Source organism: Nansenia antarctica (genome assembly GCF_963989245.1).
Source record: "Nansenia antarctica genome assembly, chromosome: 19".
Classification (NCBI taxonomy): domain Eukaryota; kingdom Metazoa; phylum Chordata; class Actinopteri; order Argentiniformes; family Microstomatidae; genus Nansenia; species Nansenia antarctica.
Window position 1 is genome coordinate 13162376 of NC_137692.1, and position 15026 is coordinate 13177401.

At 47.0% G+C, this 15026-nt stretch overlaps 1 protein-coding gene across 1 annotated transcript; it reads right to left on the bottom strand.

Moving 5' to 3' along the window:
• Nucleotides 1–7281: 7281 nt before the first annotated feature.
• LOC308174173 (complement C1q-like protein 2) lies at nucleotides 7282–11261 on the bottom strand. The gene is made up of 4 exons (XM_080549245.1): nucleotides 11155–11261; nucleotides 10884–10943; nucleotides 7906–8028; nucleotides 7282–7622 (listed from the first exon to the last, which is right to left on the bottom strand). Exons 1-4 carry the CDS (start codon nucleotides 11246–11248, stop codon nucleotides 7342–7344), a joined length of 558 nt encoding a protein of 185 aa, XP_080405371.1. The 5' UTR covers nucleotides 11249–11261; the 3' UTR covers nucleotides 7282–7341.
• Nucleotides 11262–15026: the final 3765 nt, after the last annotated feature.

A 15026-nucleotide genomic window follows, 5' to 3' on the forward strand; every position in this document is an offset into this window, starting at 1 on the left:
GATGGCTGGTATACACAAAAGTATACAAATCACCTACAGTAGGTGTGTACGTACTGTAAGTCATGTTTGAACCCATCTATTTTTTATGATGATGATGATGATTATGATGAAGAAGAACATGATATTAAAAAACGTGATATAAGAACATGACAATGATAGTGAATAGCCTATGATGCCGGTAATGTAAATGTCAAATCAAAAATATCCACAATGATGAAAGAAGCAACTGACATTGTATGACATTGTATGACACGTATAAACACACTTCTTAGTGTCCCCCTGCGACCCCTGCTGGTATTGAAGAGCATTGCAGCCATGAAAAAAAAAGATGGCGGCTGATACTAACGCAATCACACACAAACACACACAAATACTGCAAAATAACTTTATACTAGCTAGATTTTGAAAATATAAGGATACTGGGGGGTAGAACGCACATATCTAGGAAAGGTCATGAAAGGAGGGTCCTGAAATTTGATCGAGTGCAAAGATTTATTTTTACTCACAGGGGTCAAAAGTCTTTATGCTTTGCGTCATTGACTGTCTTTTTGTAAATCATTGTCAACTATAAAATGTAAAATGTATTTTTTGATAACAAAAGGATGAAAAAAATAAAATTAAAAAAGTCCATTAGAGGTGAGCAAATGTAATGCGTTGCTATCCGGTTGTTAAGCCTGACGTCAAACGTGACGTTTTGCAATAGCCGGCCGCGCTAACCGCAACACCAAAACTTTTGGTCCAAAAGAGTTATCTCCCTTGGCGGAGCTTGCTAACGGGGTGGGAACCTTATTCATGTTCTCTGGTGCGATGCCTCCTACCATCCTTTCATGCGCGGAAATTCCATCCTTCCATGCGGGTGGCGAACCCAGAACCTTCTGCGTACCAACCGGCCGCGCTAACCACTACACCAAGACAGTTAACCCGCTTAGTGGAGCTGCGAAAGGCCTATTTAAGTTTATTTTTTGTTATTTTATTATTTTATTTTTTTTAATTTTTTTAATTTACGTGCTTACGTTCCCTCCCTATGATGATGATTATGATGAAGAAGAACATGATATTAAAAAACGTGATATAAGAACATGACAATGATAGTGAATCCGCTTGTTAAGTCTGACGTCAAAAGTGACGTTTAGCCATTTCCGTGTCCAAACCAGAAATTCCCTGCGCCAGAGTACCTCTGAACTACAGCGGTAGAATGACAGTTTAATCGTTTTTTAGACTCGGATCTATTCATACAACAAGGGACACAATACTTTCCCGTTTTCTCCATATTGTCAGGGTATTTGAGCCTCGGAAAAGCGCTATATAAATATAATTAATTATTATTATTATTTCTCCATTTCGAAGACAGCGCCTCAGCCAACGTTGGCCCCGGAAACACGTCACGACTTAACAAGCGGTATCCTATGATGCCGGTAATGTAAATATCAAATCAAAAATATCCACAATGATGAAAGAAGTAAACAAGTAGCGAGTAGCGTCCATTTATATGGAATTTGGGCCATATGGCCAGTTTTATCTGTTGAGGTTATTTTTGACCTGTTCCAGCCACCCATGCAATCTGTGTGTTGGCTGTGTTAACACTTTGAGTTACTGTATATAACCATCGTTAGCTGTATGTGCAGAGTTGAGTCTGTTGAGCTGTTGAGGAGATGTTCCGGTGATGTTGTGTTTTAGGACTTCCCCTGTGTAAACAGATGTGTGCTCCCCCCCAGTTCTCCCTTTGGTGTGTGTGTGTGTGTGTGTGTGTGTGTGTGTGTGTGTGTGTGTGTGTGTGTGTGTGTGTGTGTATTGTGTGTGTGTATTGTATTGTATTGTATCGAATATGCATTTATATTTCCACTTCAGTCTTTCTGCCTAAACCACCTCATCCTCCTCACACCATGTCAGATCATAGAGTGGGTAACACCAACATATGACACCAGCATCCCCCCCCCACCCCCCTTCCCTGACACTCTGACTCTCCCCCGCGAAGACACCTGTGCTGGTTTAGTTCCACTCAAAAAGAAACAACTTTGTAGTGCCTTCAGAGCAGCAGGTGCATGCTTCTTCTCGTGTGTTTGTGTGACCACAACTCAGCGCACACACACACAAACTGGTCTTCCACCACAACTACACACACACACACGCACGCACACGCACACGCACACACACACGCACATCATTCATACAGCATATTCTCTTCCATTTACCCCCTTACACACTGTGTATCACTTTCCCTGATCTCCCTCCCCTCTGTCTCCTCCCCTCCCCTTCCCCCCTCCTCTCCTCCCCTCTCCCCCCCTCTCCCCCCCTCTCCCCCCTCCTCTCCTCCCCTCTCTCCCTGCAGTCGTCGTCAGTTTGGGCCTAAGGACCAGGATGAGGTGAAGATCATTGAACACCAGACCCAGTATCTGAGACTGATGCCTCACCTGGCTGCCGCCTTGGCTCTCACCTTCACTACCAGGTAATATTTACATTAATTAGCATAATTAACTTTAGACATCCAAAGTGACTTACAACACAGTACATTTGTCTGAGTGAATCATCTATACATCAGTCATGATAAGAAAAAACAAATCTATGCCTAAGACCAGGGGGCACTAACACACAGCCGAGGCACACTTCTTTGAAACATGCGTAGACTTTGCTATTAGACATTTGTGTTGTTATTATTATGAAAAGAGAGCTCTAACTAACTCCACTAGATGGCAGCAGTGTCTCTATATCAGCCCACGTCCAGTTAATATTCTCATTATCATTTTGTATGAGCTGTGTGTTTTAATCTGAAGGGAAAATGAAGTGTGCGTTTGTGTCTTGGTGTTTCTGTGTCTCGGTATCTGTATCTGTATTTGTGTGTGTGTGTGTGTGTGTGTGTGTGTGTGTGTTCAGGTATGCAGCGTGTATGATGGACGACGCTCTGTGTAAGGGAGAGGACCTACAGAAGAGCCGTTCTCTGCAGGCTCTGGTGGCTGGACTCAAGGCCTACAGCCAGGGCCGGACTTATACATGGGCTACCCTGGGCTTGAGCCCAGGGGCCCCGGGCTACAAGGGGCCCCAAAATAAATCCAAATGTATGAATAAATATTTGCTCTTTGATTTTGAATTCATAAATTACGCTCAAATTGGAGAAAAAAAATTTGTCGCAGCGCAGGGCACGGAAATACAGCCCCCCCCCTCCCCCGCGGGCATGGAAATACAGCCCCTATCACTATTCCTACTGGACGCTCTGATGAATGACGTGTTTTAATTTGTTTAATTATACTGTATATTTAGGCCAATGGAGAGGTTTACATCGACGCGTCACGCGCAGGGCAGGGGCATCATCTTTGGTGGAGCGATTGTCAATGTCATGATCATGGCGGACAGGAGGAATTACGAGAGTGGAGCGCAAAAAAGAAAAATGAAAAATGAAAAAGTGGAACGCGAAAGGGAGACACTGAGAAAAACTCCAAAACTTACTGGGTTTTTCAAACCAGTCGTAGATGCTTCATGAGTTCAGACACTCGCGCCCAGACACATACTGTAGCTGTCCAATACACACCTCACGTACATTTCGTCTCAGGCACCCACACACTCCCCCCACGTAGGCCCTGTTAGTGTAGGTTTGTTATTTTGTCTGTCTTTATTAAATAAACATGTTATTATTGTCACCCTTGTCTCTGTGTCCGTCTGTTCTGGGGTTCTGCCACATTTGACCGCTTGGTTCAGGCCTAACACTTGCTTTTTCTTCATGTGCTTTATGCCAATAACATACTCCATTCGGATACGTGTGTTTCTGGTCATAGGTTCTGGTTGGTGTAGTTGTAGCTTATCATTTTTAGTGTAGGTAGGGGCCCGAACAATGACTCAAGCCCAGGGGCCCCCACCCCCCTAAGTCCAGCCCTGAGTAGACTACAAACAGAGCAAAACAAGAAAACAACAAAATAAAACAACCAATATACAATTATAACCAACTACCAATATACAATTGTAAATATACCATTTATCAAATTATTTTTAATGCACTGCCACTATGTGAGTGGACGAATTTTTACTTTGGATGCAGCCATGGGACGCAACGCAACGTGGACGCAACGCAATGTGGACGCAACGCTCGATGGCCATAGTGGAGCCTGGGCGTTACGCAGCCCAGCCAGACGATGGTGGAGTGGAGGTACAATGGTCACATGTTTCCCATCCAAAGCTCCAAGGCAATTTGGAAATCGCCACTGCTCCTGGAACCCCATTGCTACTTTTCCCCACTCAACTCCTCTCTCAATGAATCCATCCACTCTTCTGTTTCTTTCTGAAGGGTTACCCATACACTACCACAAAAGTTCTGAGTTCTGAGTTCTAGCTCTAGCAGCAGGTTCAGTATGGGACTATGAGTCTGTGTGACATTCTGTTTCTGTCTTGGCTGTTTTAGCTCCTGAGCGGTCAGGTGTGGCAGGTTCAGTCACATCTGTGTCAAAAGACATCGGTCAGTGTACCGTTCCTTACCGCATTACTGGGTAATTATTACATGTACTGTACAGTATGTTTCATTCTAGATACCCAAGTGGGTTTCAATGCTACTAGTATATTTTACTATCCTATATTCTGTAAGGGGCTTTATGACGCTCATTGTAAGTCAAAGACCTTCTTAAAGACGTATCTGGTCTTCAACATTGTCACGTGTATGGTGTAGCTGACTCACCAGTGGGATACGACCCAGTCTGAGAGGAGTGTGTGTTTGTATGTTGTTTTAACAGCAGACAGATGTGTCAATAGCCATGGCCACGCTATATGATGGGACCTGATGGGAAGCTCTCCTCCACAGCCCAGACCTTCCATGAGTCTCTGTCCAGTCCCACGGTCACGGACACCCAGGCTCAGACACCAGCTGATTCACAGCCTTGCATCCAAGAAGAGGCTGACTCAGGGGGCATCACAGCGAGTCATACACTGACTCTGAGTCATTACATTTACCATGTCATCACATGTTTGATTGTATTTAGAAAATGAATGAGCTTAAGTGAAAGTTGTCTCGTGTTCCAGATGGATCTCACAGATGAGGAGATTGAGGTCCCCTATACCTGAAGTGAGTACACTATCTGTCCTCTTCCAAAGACTGGTCCTATCTCACTATACTAGTATTGTTATGTGCCTGCTTTTAAAGAAGTATAGAAATATACAATGTATATGTGACATATTTCGTATGATTCTCTCTGGTCACTTACACTATCAATCGTCACAAATAATCAGAGGTGGCCTCACAGTCAAACATGAGTACAATCTTCTCACAGCTATTACTTTGACGGTCGAAATCTCCTCGACTTCCCTCTCAAGCTGTCAACCCTGAGGGAGGCATTTTCTGTGAGTACTTATAATCACTGTTTCCACACAGATTTATCTATGCAGTACTCTGACCTCCAGCTTGCTGCATTCTCTTATCTCTACTGATGTACTTTTCCAAGGCTTCTGTGGACGTTAGAACAGTTCAACAGGGTGTCTTGTTCCATTTGTGTCCACATAGACTCTCCTGAGCACTTATAAGTGCACTTACCCAGGCCACCCATTGGCTCAGGCTGCTGTCAGATTTTGGTGGCGTAAAAGTTGGAACATGGCGGTCAAAGGTCAAAGGTCAAAGGTTAGTGTGGCTTGTTTATGTTTCCTGCACGGTCAACATGATAGTTTCACGTTTTAAGAAAGTATACGTTGTGTTGTGCACATGTTGAGTTTGTTGGGGGTGTGGTTGGGACTTCAGCATAGTCAGAGGGGAATAACTACTAACTGCTGTTTTAGCCTGGAGACTTTAACACCCCAGCCATTTAAATTTACATTTTTGCCATTTAGCAGATGCCTTTATCCAAAGCGACTGACAACTGATACATTTGACTAAGTAAGTGATTCATCTATCCACCAGTCATAGCAGGAAGAGTAATCTAGCTCAGGCCTGGGGCCATTGGCAGTAGTCATGCTGGAAGAACGTTTTACACTGTGGAAACAGTACAGGGGGGCAGTAGGTGTCTCAGGAGGGACAGTACAGGGGGGCAGTAGATGTCTCAGGAGGGACAGTACAGGGGGGTAGTAGATGTCTCAGGAGGGACAGTACAGGGGGGTAGTAGATGTCTCAGGAGGGACAGTACAGGGGGGTAGTAGATGTCTCAGGAGGGACAGTACAGGGGGGTAGTAGATGTCTCAGGAGGGACAGTACAGGGGGGTAGTAGATGTCTCAGGAGGAACAGTACAGGGGGGTAGTAGATGTCTCAGGAGGGACAGTACAGGTGCAGCCTGAAGAGATGGAGGTCTTCAGTCTCTGGTGGAAGATGGGTAGTGACTCTGTAGTCCTGACAGGCGTGGGAAGCTCATTCCACCAGCGGGGCGCCAGGATAGTGAAGAGACACGAGTCATGTTGAGGTGTAGCTAACGTGGGACTGCAGGTGGAGGTGTAGCTAACGTAGGACTGCAGGTGGAGGTGTAGCTAACGTGGGACTGCAGGTGGAGAAGAGAAGTGAGGGAAATGGAGGAAGAATCCCCCCAATCGCCCCAAGTTTGGAAAGGTCAGGGGTCAGGGTTAGGGTCAGGGGTCACGCACACACGCAAGCTTTGATTCCATCAAACGTTATTTCATCAAAGTTCACTGTTTGATCAGCAGTAAACGTGGGTGAAAACTGTATTGAAGGTGTGTAGATTTTCGGAATCCTAAACTGACATTTCTAAACCATTTCCTACCAGCATATTACCCAATCAAACGTGCTGTATTTAGAGATTCTGACCTGAACCTGACCTTCCAGCCACTAGATGGCAGCATTCACCTGGAGCCAGCCTGGGACTTCAGTCACAGCAGTGTTGCATGGCTGAGTTCAAACAGAGGTGTGTGTGTGTGTGTGTGTGTGTGTGCTGGTGCGTGTGTGTGTGTGTGTGTGTGTGTGTGTGCGTGCGTGTGCGCGTGTGTGTGTGTGTGTGTGTGTGTGTGTGTGCGTGCGTGCGTGCGTGTGTGTGTTTAGGTATATGTAATCATTATTTCCCCCTTGCACACCTGTCATTGAAATGCATGCTCTGTCGGTGTAAGCATGACAGTGCGTTTTTGATTGACAGTTGGTCGTATGAGTCAATCTATCATTGACATGTGAGTGTGTCCTGAGTTCAAGGGTCACCAGTTCTTCAGCAGCCTACAGTGACTCTGGTGTGGATGTACGCAACACGTCTGTTTGCAGTTGGATGCGTGTGCATTCTGGGTTTGAGTTACTTTGGGGATAACACACACGTCAATACATCACAAGGACTCAATGCTGTTTGCTCTTAGGTGGTGTTTAATGAGAAGTTGTCAGAGGAACATTGGAAGCTCTTGGAACTCTAAACACTTTTCATCTGAATTCATCAGGACAGCTGATCTGTTCACACAGGGAAGAGCAGGAAGCCACTGAAGGTGGTGCGATTAAGACCATCATCATAGAGGCTGCTGCCTGTCTCAATGCGCACGTCGACCAAGTCTCCCTCCTCCAGCTGGAGAGTCAGACCACTGGATACAGACTGATACCCTGCATTAGTGCGCTGCTCTACATACATCATCCGCCGATCATTCCTAAACAAGAACACAGGAATCCTTGCTGAGCCGTCGTTTTCATAGGCGGTGAATCTGAAGTAGTAGACTCCTCTCACAGGTGCTGTGAACTTTCCTGTATCAGAGGAAAGCAGAGAGAGATCAACACTGTCTGTGTCTCCTGGACACCAGAGCAACATGACTGTTAGTAATGGTGAACACAGTCCCTGTAGCTGATGACCCCACAATGGAAATAACCTGTGACTTTGTTGTGTTCATCCTCCTGTTGTCGTAATGTTGTTTCAACAGGATAACCTTTGTATATTATTTTGGGATTCACACATGTTTTTTATCCATTCATTCATTCATTCATTTAATCATTCACTAATTTGATATCTGTTGCTGTGTGTCAGCAGTACCTGTGGTTGGGCTGTAGGCTTGGCCGATGTTGGTGATGATGTTTTTGTAGACCACAGTGGGATGGCCATAGGCAGGTTCCATCGGATTACCTAACCCAGCAGAGAACGCCACCTTCAGTCTATCTGTGAACACAAGGGAATGGCACATGGATATCTCCTTTAAAGCAGCGTACCATCTTACAGGGCATAAGAGCCAACCCTCCCCCCACCGAACCGTCATCCTATGGGCACCTGGTCACCCAAATCCTCTTGGTTCTTTCACCTATGTCCTGCCCCGCAGTGCCCAGTCTAAGTGCCCCATTCTCGGTTTCCCTTTCTCCCTTCCTCCCCTCCCCTTCCCTGGAGCTCATGGACCACCAGCACCAGGGACTAAGTGCTACAGCTCCACCACGTTGAGCAAATGAGAGCGAGAATGGGGAGGATCCTGCCCCTAGTGAGGGAGCACATGGAACAAGCCCAGCGAGCCCAGGCCCGGGTCTATAACAGAGGGGCCAGGTCTATAACAGAGGTCTATAACAGAGGGGCCAGGTCTATAACAGAGGTCTATAACAGAGGTCTATAACAGAGGTCTATAACAGAGGTCTATAACAGAGGTCTATAACAGAGGGTCTATAACAGAGGTCTATAACAGAGGTCTATAACAGAGGTCTATAACAGAGGTCTATAACAGAGGTCTATAACAGAGGGTCTATAACAGAGGTCTATAACAGAGGGTCTATAACAGAGGGTCTATAACAGAGGTCTATAACAGAGGGTCTATAACAGAGGGTCTATAACAGAGGTCTATAACAGAGGTCTATAACAGAGGTCTATAACAGAGGGTCTATAACAGAGGTCTATAACAGAGGTCTATAACAGAGGTCTATAACAGAGGTCTATAACAGAGGGTCTATAACAGAGGTCTATAACAGAGGGTCTATAACAGAGGTCTATAACAGAGGTCTATAACAGAGGTCTATAACAGAGGGTCTATAACAGAGGTCTATAACAGAGGGTCTATAACAGAGGTCTATAACAGAGGTCTATAACAGAGGTCTATAACAGAGGGTCTATAACAGAGGTCTATAACAGAGGGTCTATAACAGAGGTCTATAACAGAGGTCTATAACAGAGGTCTATAACAGAGGGTCTATAACAGAGGTCTATAACAGAGGTCTATAACAGAGGGTCTATAACAGAGGGTCTATAACAGAGGTCTATAACAGAGGGTCTATAACAGAGGGTCTATAACAGAGGTCTATAACAGAGGTCTATAACAGAGGTCTATAACAGAGGGTCTATAACAGAGGTCTATAACAGAGGTCTATAACAGAGGTCTATAACAGAGGTCTATAACAGAGGGTCTATAACAGAGGGTCTATAACAGAGGGTCTATAACAGAGGTCTATAACAGAGAGTCTATAACAGAGGTCTATAACAGAGGTCTATAACAGAGGTCTATAACAGAGGGTCTATAACAGAGGTCTATAACAGAGGTCTATAACAGAGGGTCTATAACAGAGGTCTATAACAGAGGTCTATAACAGAGGGTCTATAACAGAGGTCTATAACAGAGAGTCTATAACAGAGGGTCTATAACAGAGGGTCTATAACAGAGGGTCTATAACAGAGGGTCTATAACAGAGGGTCTATAACAGAGGTCTATAACAGAGGTCTATAACAGAGGTCTATAACAGAGGTCTATAACAGAGGGTCTATAACAGAGGGTCTATAACAGAGGTCTATAACAGAGGTCTATAACAGAGGCCAGGTCTATAACAGAGGGTCTATAACAGAGGTCTATAACAGAGGGTCTATAACAGAGGGTCTATAACAGAGGTCTATAACAGAGGTCTATAACAGAGGTCTATAACAGAGGTCTATAACAGAGGTCTATAACAGAGGTCTATAACAGAGGTCTATAACAGAGGTCTATAACAGAGGGTCTATAACAGAGGGTCTATAACAGAGGTCTATAACAGAGGTCTATAACAGAGGCCAGGTCTATAACAGAGGTCTATAACAGAGGTCTATAACAGAGGTCTATAACAGAGAGTAGCGTATAGTAGCGTAGTAGCGTATTATCAACGGTTTATCCCTGGCGGCACCCCTCCACGAGCTCACCCAAAAGAATCACCCCGACCGAGTGGTGTGGGACCCTAAGGCGGAAAATGCCTTCACCACACTAAGGCAAGCACTGTGCACAGACCCTGTTTTAATCACCCCGAACTTCTCTCTCCCGTTTTTAGTGCACACTGCCGCATCGGGGGGTGGCCTGGGCGCAGTCCTCTCCCAGCTCAGGGAGGGAGACGAGCACCCCATCACGTACATCAGCCGGAAACTATTACCCCACGAGCGGGCATATTCCATGGTGGAGAAGGAGGCGCTGGCCATCAAGTTGGCGGTGGACAAACTGAGGTACTACCGGCTGGGGAGGGACTTCACCCTGGTAACGACCACGCGCCCCTCAAATGGCCACCGCCAAGGACACCAACGCCAGGGTGACCCGGTGGTTCCTCCTCCTCCAGGTGGACCACCTACCCGGCCAAGAAGGAGAGGGGGAAATGTGGCAACCCGCTCACCAACGCCCCTAAGCCGGGGGCGGAGTACTATGGACAGTAGAGGGACCCCTACATTACCCTCCAGTAGAGGGACCCCTACATTATCATTTTTTGCCGTAAACTGAATGAGTTCTCCTTTTGCCCCTGATAAGTGAGACATCGCCCCTTCCCCCTATTACTTGACTTTTTGACTCCTGAGTCTTTAAAGTGTTGGACCTTGACTTTTGTTACGGCCACGCCGCCCTCCTGAGTGGGCCCCGTTCTCTCCTCAGATATAAATATGGCGATGCGCCTAAAAGTGACCTCCGTATCCTCTTCTGTCTAGCTCTGTGTGTGGACTTTTACCCCGGTCAAGTGAGGGGTTCCCACACACACACACATACACACACACACACACACACACACACACACTCACACAGCAATACAGTAATAACTTACCTGCATTCTCTCTGTTCCATTGGTCCAGGCTCTCGCTGGCTGTCACTCTGGCCTCCATCACTGACAAGGAAGCAGAATTACAATCATACAGCATGTGAGTGATTCATGTATCCCCCTTCCCCACACATACACACACCCACCCACACACACACACACACACACACACACACACCTGCGCCCACCCACCTACACACACACCCAATCACCCTCACACCCACACACCCATCCACCCATCCAAACCCACACCCACACCAATACAGTTACAACTTACCTGCATTCTCTCTCTTCAGTTCGTCCACCTGGCTCTCACTTGCTCTCAATCTGGCCTCCATATACTTCAGCTCAACCCTCTGTTCGACCACCATGGTTCCCAGGTTGTGCACCATATCTCTCAGCTCAGCCCAGAGGTCAGATGTAGTGGTCCAACTCTCCCTGCTCTCTCCATCTTCCCTAGGACCCAGTTGAGGGACGTCATTCTCTCTGACCCCCCCAGCCTCTTCCTGGGCCCCTGACCCAGACAGACATAACAGCGACACCAGTAGAGCTACAGCACCCCTCATTCTGAAACCACGTCTCTTCAGAACTAACGTAGCCTACTGGGCTGAGCCCCCTTCTTTATACACACTCTCTGGTCCTGGAGAACCAATACGTGGGAACCTTAACAGGTGTCCTCAAGGGGACGTGGCAGGGCACAGCCAATGACTGAGCTCGACATGTCGGAACACCGACAGATTATTTAAGGTCTTTATTTCGAGACCTTCAAACTTGGGGTTGTTTAAGGCTGTGGGAGCAGGACAGCTGTCACTCAGACGTGGCTGTTTAAAGGTAGACCCAGAGGTATGACCTAGCTAGGACATAGTGGGGAGAGGAGGAGAGGAGACGAGGAGAGAGGAGATGAGGAGACGAGACAAGGAGAGAGGAGAGGAGAGGAGAGAGAGACACGTAATTTCTCCTCCACAGTGTTCTAAACCCCCTCCCCCCCTCCTCCACAATGTTCTACCCCCCCCCCCCCTCCCTCCCTCCCTCCTCCACAATATATCTATCCCCCCTCCTCCCATGTTACATTTACATTTCAACCATTTAGCAGACGTTTTTATCCAAAGCGACCTACTATTAGAGATTACAGGCTCCCTGGAGTGTGATTCTGATTCTGATTCTGATTCTGATTCTGATTCTGATTCTGTTTCTGATTCTGATTCTGATTCTGATTCTGATTCTGATTCTGGTTCTGATTCTGATTCTGGCCAGGTACAGCAGCAGTGTTGATCTGGAACCACTCTCTCATGATGGGGAGGCCCAAATGACCCCCTCTGACTGGGAGGTTGTGTTGGTCTAAAGTAGACTGAGGTAGTGTTGGTCTAAGGTAGACTGGGAGGTTGTGTTGGTCTAAGGTAGACTGAGGTAGTGTTGGTCTAAGGTAGACTGAGGTTGTGTTGGTCTAAGGTAGACTGAGGTAGTGTTGGTCTAAGGTAGACTGAGGTAGTGTTGGTCTCATGTAGACTGAGGTAGTGTTGGTCTAAGGTAGACTGAGGTAGTGTTGGTCTCAGGTAGACTGAGGTTGTGTTGGTCTAATGTAGACTGGGGTAGTGTTGGTCTAATGTAGACTGAGGTAGTGTTGGTCTAATGTAGACTGAGGTAGTGTTGGTCTAATGTAGACTGAGGTAGTGTTGGTCTAAGGTAGACTGAGGTTGTGTTGGTCTAAGGTAGACTGGGGTAGTGTTGGTCTAAGGTAGACTGGGAGGTTGTGTTGGTCTAAGGTAGACTGAGGTAGTGTTGGTCTAAGGTAGACTGGGAGGTTGTGTTGGTCTAAGGTAGACTGAGGTAGTGTTGGTCTCATGTAGACTGAGGTAGTGTTGGTCTAAGGTAGACTGAGGTAGTGTTGGTCTCATGTAGACTGAGGCTGTGTTGGTCTCAGGTAGACTGAGGTAGTGTTGGTCTCAGGTAGACTGAGGTTGTGTTGGTCTCAGGTAGACTGAGGTTGTGTTGGTCTAAGGTAGACTGAGGTAGTGTTGGTCTAAGGTAGACTGAGGTAGTGTTGGTCTAAGGTAGACTGAGGTGATATATAATACATACATATATATATATATATATATATATATATAGGCTATATATATGGTGTATGCAGTGCAACACAAATACACATTTTCTTTGCTTTCATCATGTTTAATGAGAAGTTGTCAGAGGAACATGAGAAGCTCTTTGGAACTCTTAACACTTTTCATCTGAATTCATCAGGACAGCTTCTCTTCACACAGGGAAGAGCAGGAAGCCACTGAAGGTGTTGGAATTCCATGTGGAATCATATTCATCGAGGCTGTAGCCTGAGAGGAGGCGCATGTAGACCAAGTCTCCCTCCTCCAGCTGGAGAGTCAGACCACTGGATACAAACTGATTCCCTGTATGAGTTCTCTGTTGTACATGCATCATCTGCTGGTCATTCTTAAACAAGAACACAGGAACCCATGTTGAGCCATCGATTTCATAGGCGGTGAATCTGAAGTAGTAGACTCCTCTCACTGGTGCTGTGAAGGCTCCTGTGATTGGGCTGTAGGCTTGGCCGATGTTGGTGATGACCTTAGGGTAGACCACAATGGAATTACCAGAGGCAGGTCCAAGAGAAGCACCTAAGGCAGCAGAGAACGCCACCTTTGGTCTCTCTTCAATCACTCTCTTCAGGTCCTCCACCTGACCCTCGCTGGCGGTCACTCTGGTCCCCATGGCTGACAGCTCTGCTGCTTGAGCTGCATTCTCTGTCTTCAGTTCGTCCACCTGGCTCTCGCTGGCTGTCAGTCTGGCGGTCAATGCTGCATTCTCTGTCTTCATCTCCTCCACGTCTCCTCCCAGTTCAGTCACCTGACCCTCGCTGACCGCCAGTCTGCACACCATGGCTGCATTCTCTTTCTTCAGGTCCTCCACCTGACCCTCGCTGGCTGTCACTCTGGTCCCCATGGCTGACAGTTCTGCTGCTTGAGCTGCATTCTCTGTCTTCATCTCCTCCACCTGGCTCACTCTGGCCTCCATGTACGTCAACTCCACCCTCTGTTCCACCACCATGGACCCCAGATTCCTCATCTCTACCCTCTGTTCCGCCACGACGGCTCCCAGGATGGTCACCTTCTCATTCAGGACCCTCAGCTCAGCCCAGAGGTCAGGTGTGGTGGTCCAACTCTCCCTGCTCTCTCCATCTTCCCCGTGACCCAGTTGAGGGACGTCATTCTCTGTGACCCCCCCACCCTCTCCCTGAGCCCAAGACCCAGACAGACAGAAAAGCAACAGCAGATCTACAGCACCCCTCATTCTGAAACCACGTCTCTTCAGAACTAACGTAGCCTACTGGGCTGAGCCCCCTTCTTTATCCACGCTCTGGTCCTGGAGAACCAATACATGGGAACCTTAACAGGTGTCCTCAAGGGGACGTGGCAGGGCACAGCCAATGACTGAGCTCGACGTGTCGGAACACTGACAGATTATTTAATGTCCTTATTTCGAGACCTTCAAACTTGGGGTTGTTTAAGGCCGTGGGAGAAGGACAGCTGTCACTCAGACGTGGCTGTTTAAAGGTGGACCCAGAGGTATGACCTAGCTAGGACATAGTGGGGAGAGGAGGAGAGGAGATGAGGAGAGAGGAGATGAGGAGAGAGGAGATGAGGAGAGAGGAGACAAGGAGAGAGGAGATGAGGAGAGGAGACAAGGAGAGAGGAGAGGAGAGGAGAGAGAGACACGTAATTTCTCCTCCACAGTGTTCTAAACCCCCCCCCCTCCCTCCTCCACAATGTTCTACCCAAATTTTGATTTGCAAATCAAACTTCTCTTCAGCAAGGCAGGAAGGTTATAGGAGTTGATTTGGGATTCAGGGGTATTATGTCTTGATATGTGTTTGATGAAGTACCTGCGCTGACGTCCCTCCTGTCCTGTCTCTCCTGCTGCAGCTCCTGCTCCGTGTCTCTCACATGACGTCTCAGCTCACAGCTGAGGGACCGGGCCTGCGTGGCTACGTCACCCCTCAGAGCTGACACACACACAAGGCAGGCAGGTTGAAATACTGTAACGTCATTTCATAGTTCTGGTTTGTTCAAATGCACATAATCAGTTAGTTAGTAGTTATTTATAGGAATCACGTGGGACCCATGGGTGGTAGGCTAT

Bases quoted from the DNA above. Each gene is read 5' to 3' on its own strand.
- LOC308174173 (XM_080549245.1), bottom strand. From the start codon at position 11,248: ATGGTGGTCGAACAGAGGGTTGAGCTGAAGTATATGGAGGCCAGATTG. The intron at 10,944-11,154 runs GTAAGTTGTAAC...CTTCCTTGTCAG, and splicing joins ACTGAAGAGAGAGAATGCAG to TGATGGAGGCCAGAGTGACA. The intron at 7,623-7,905 runs GTACTGCTGACA...CCTCTGATACAG, and splicing joins AGCCTACAGCCCAACCACAG to GAAAGTTCACAGCACCTGTG.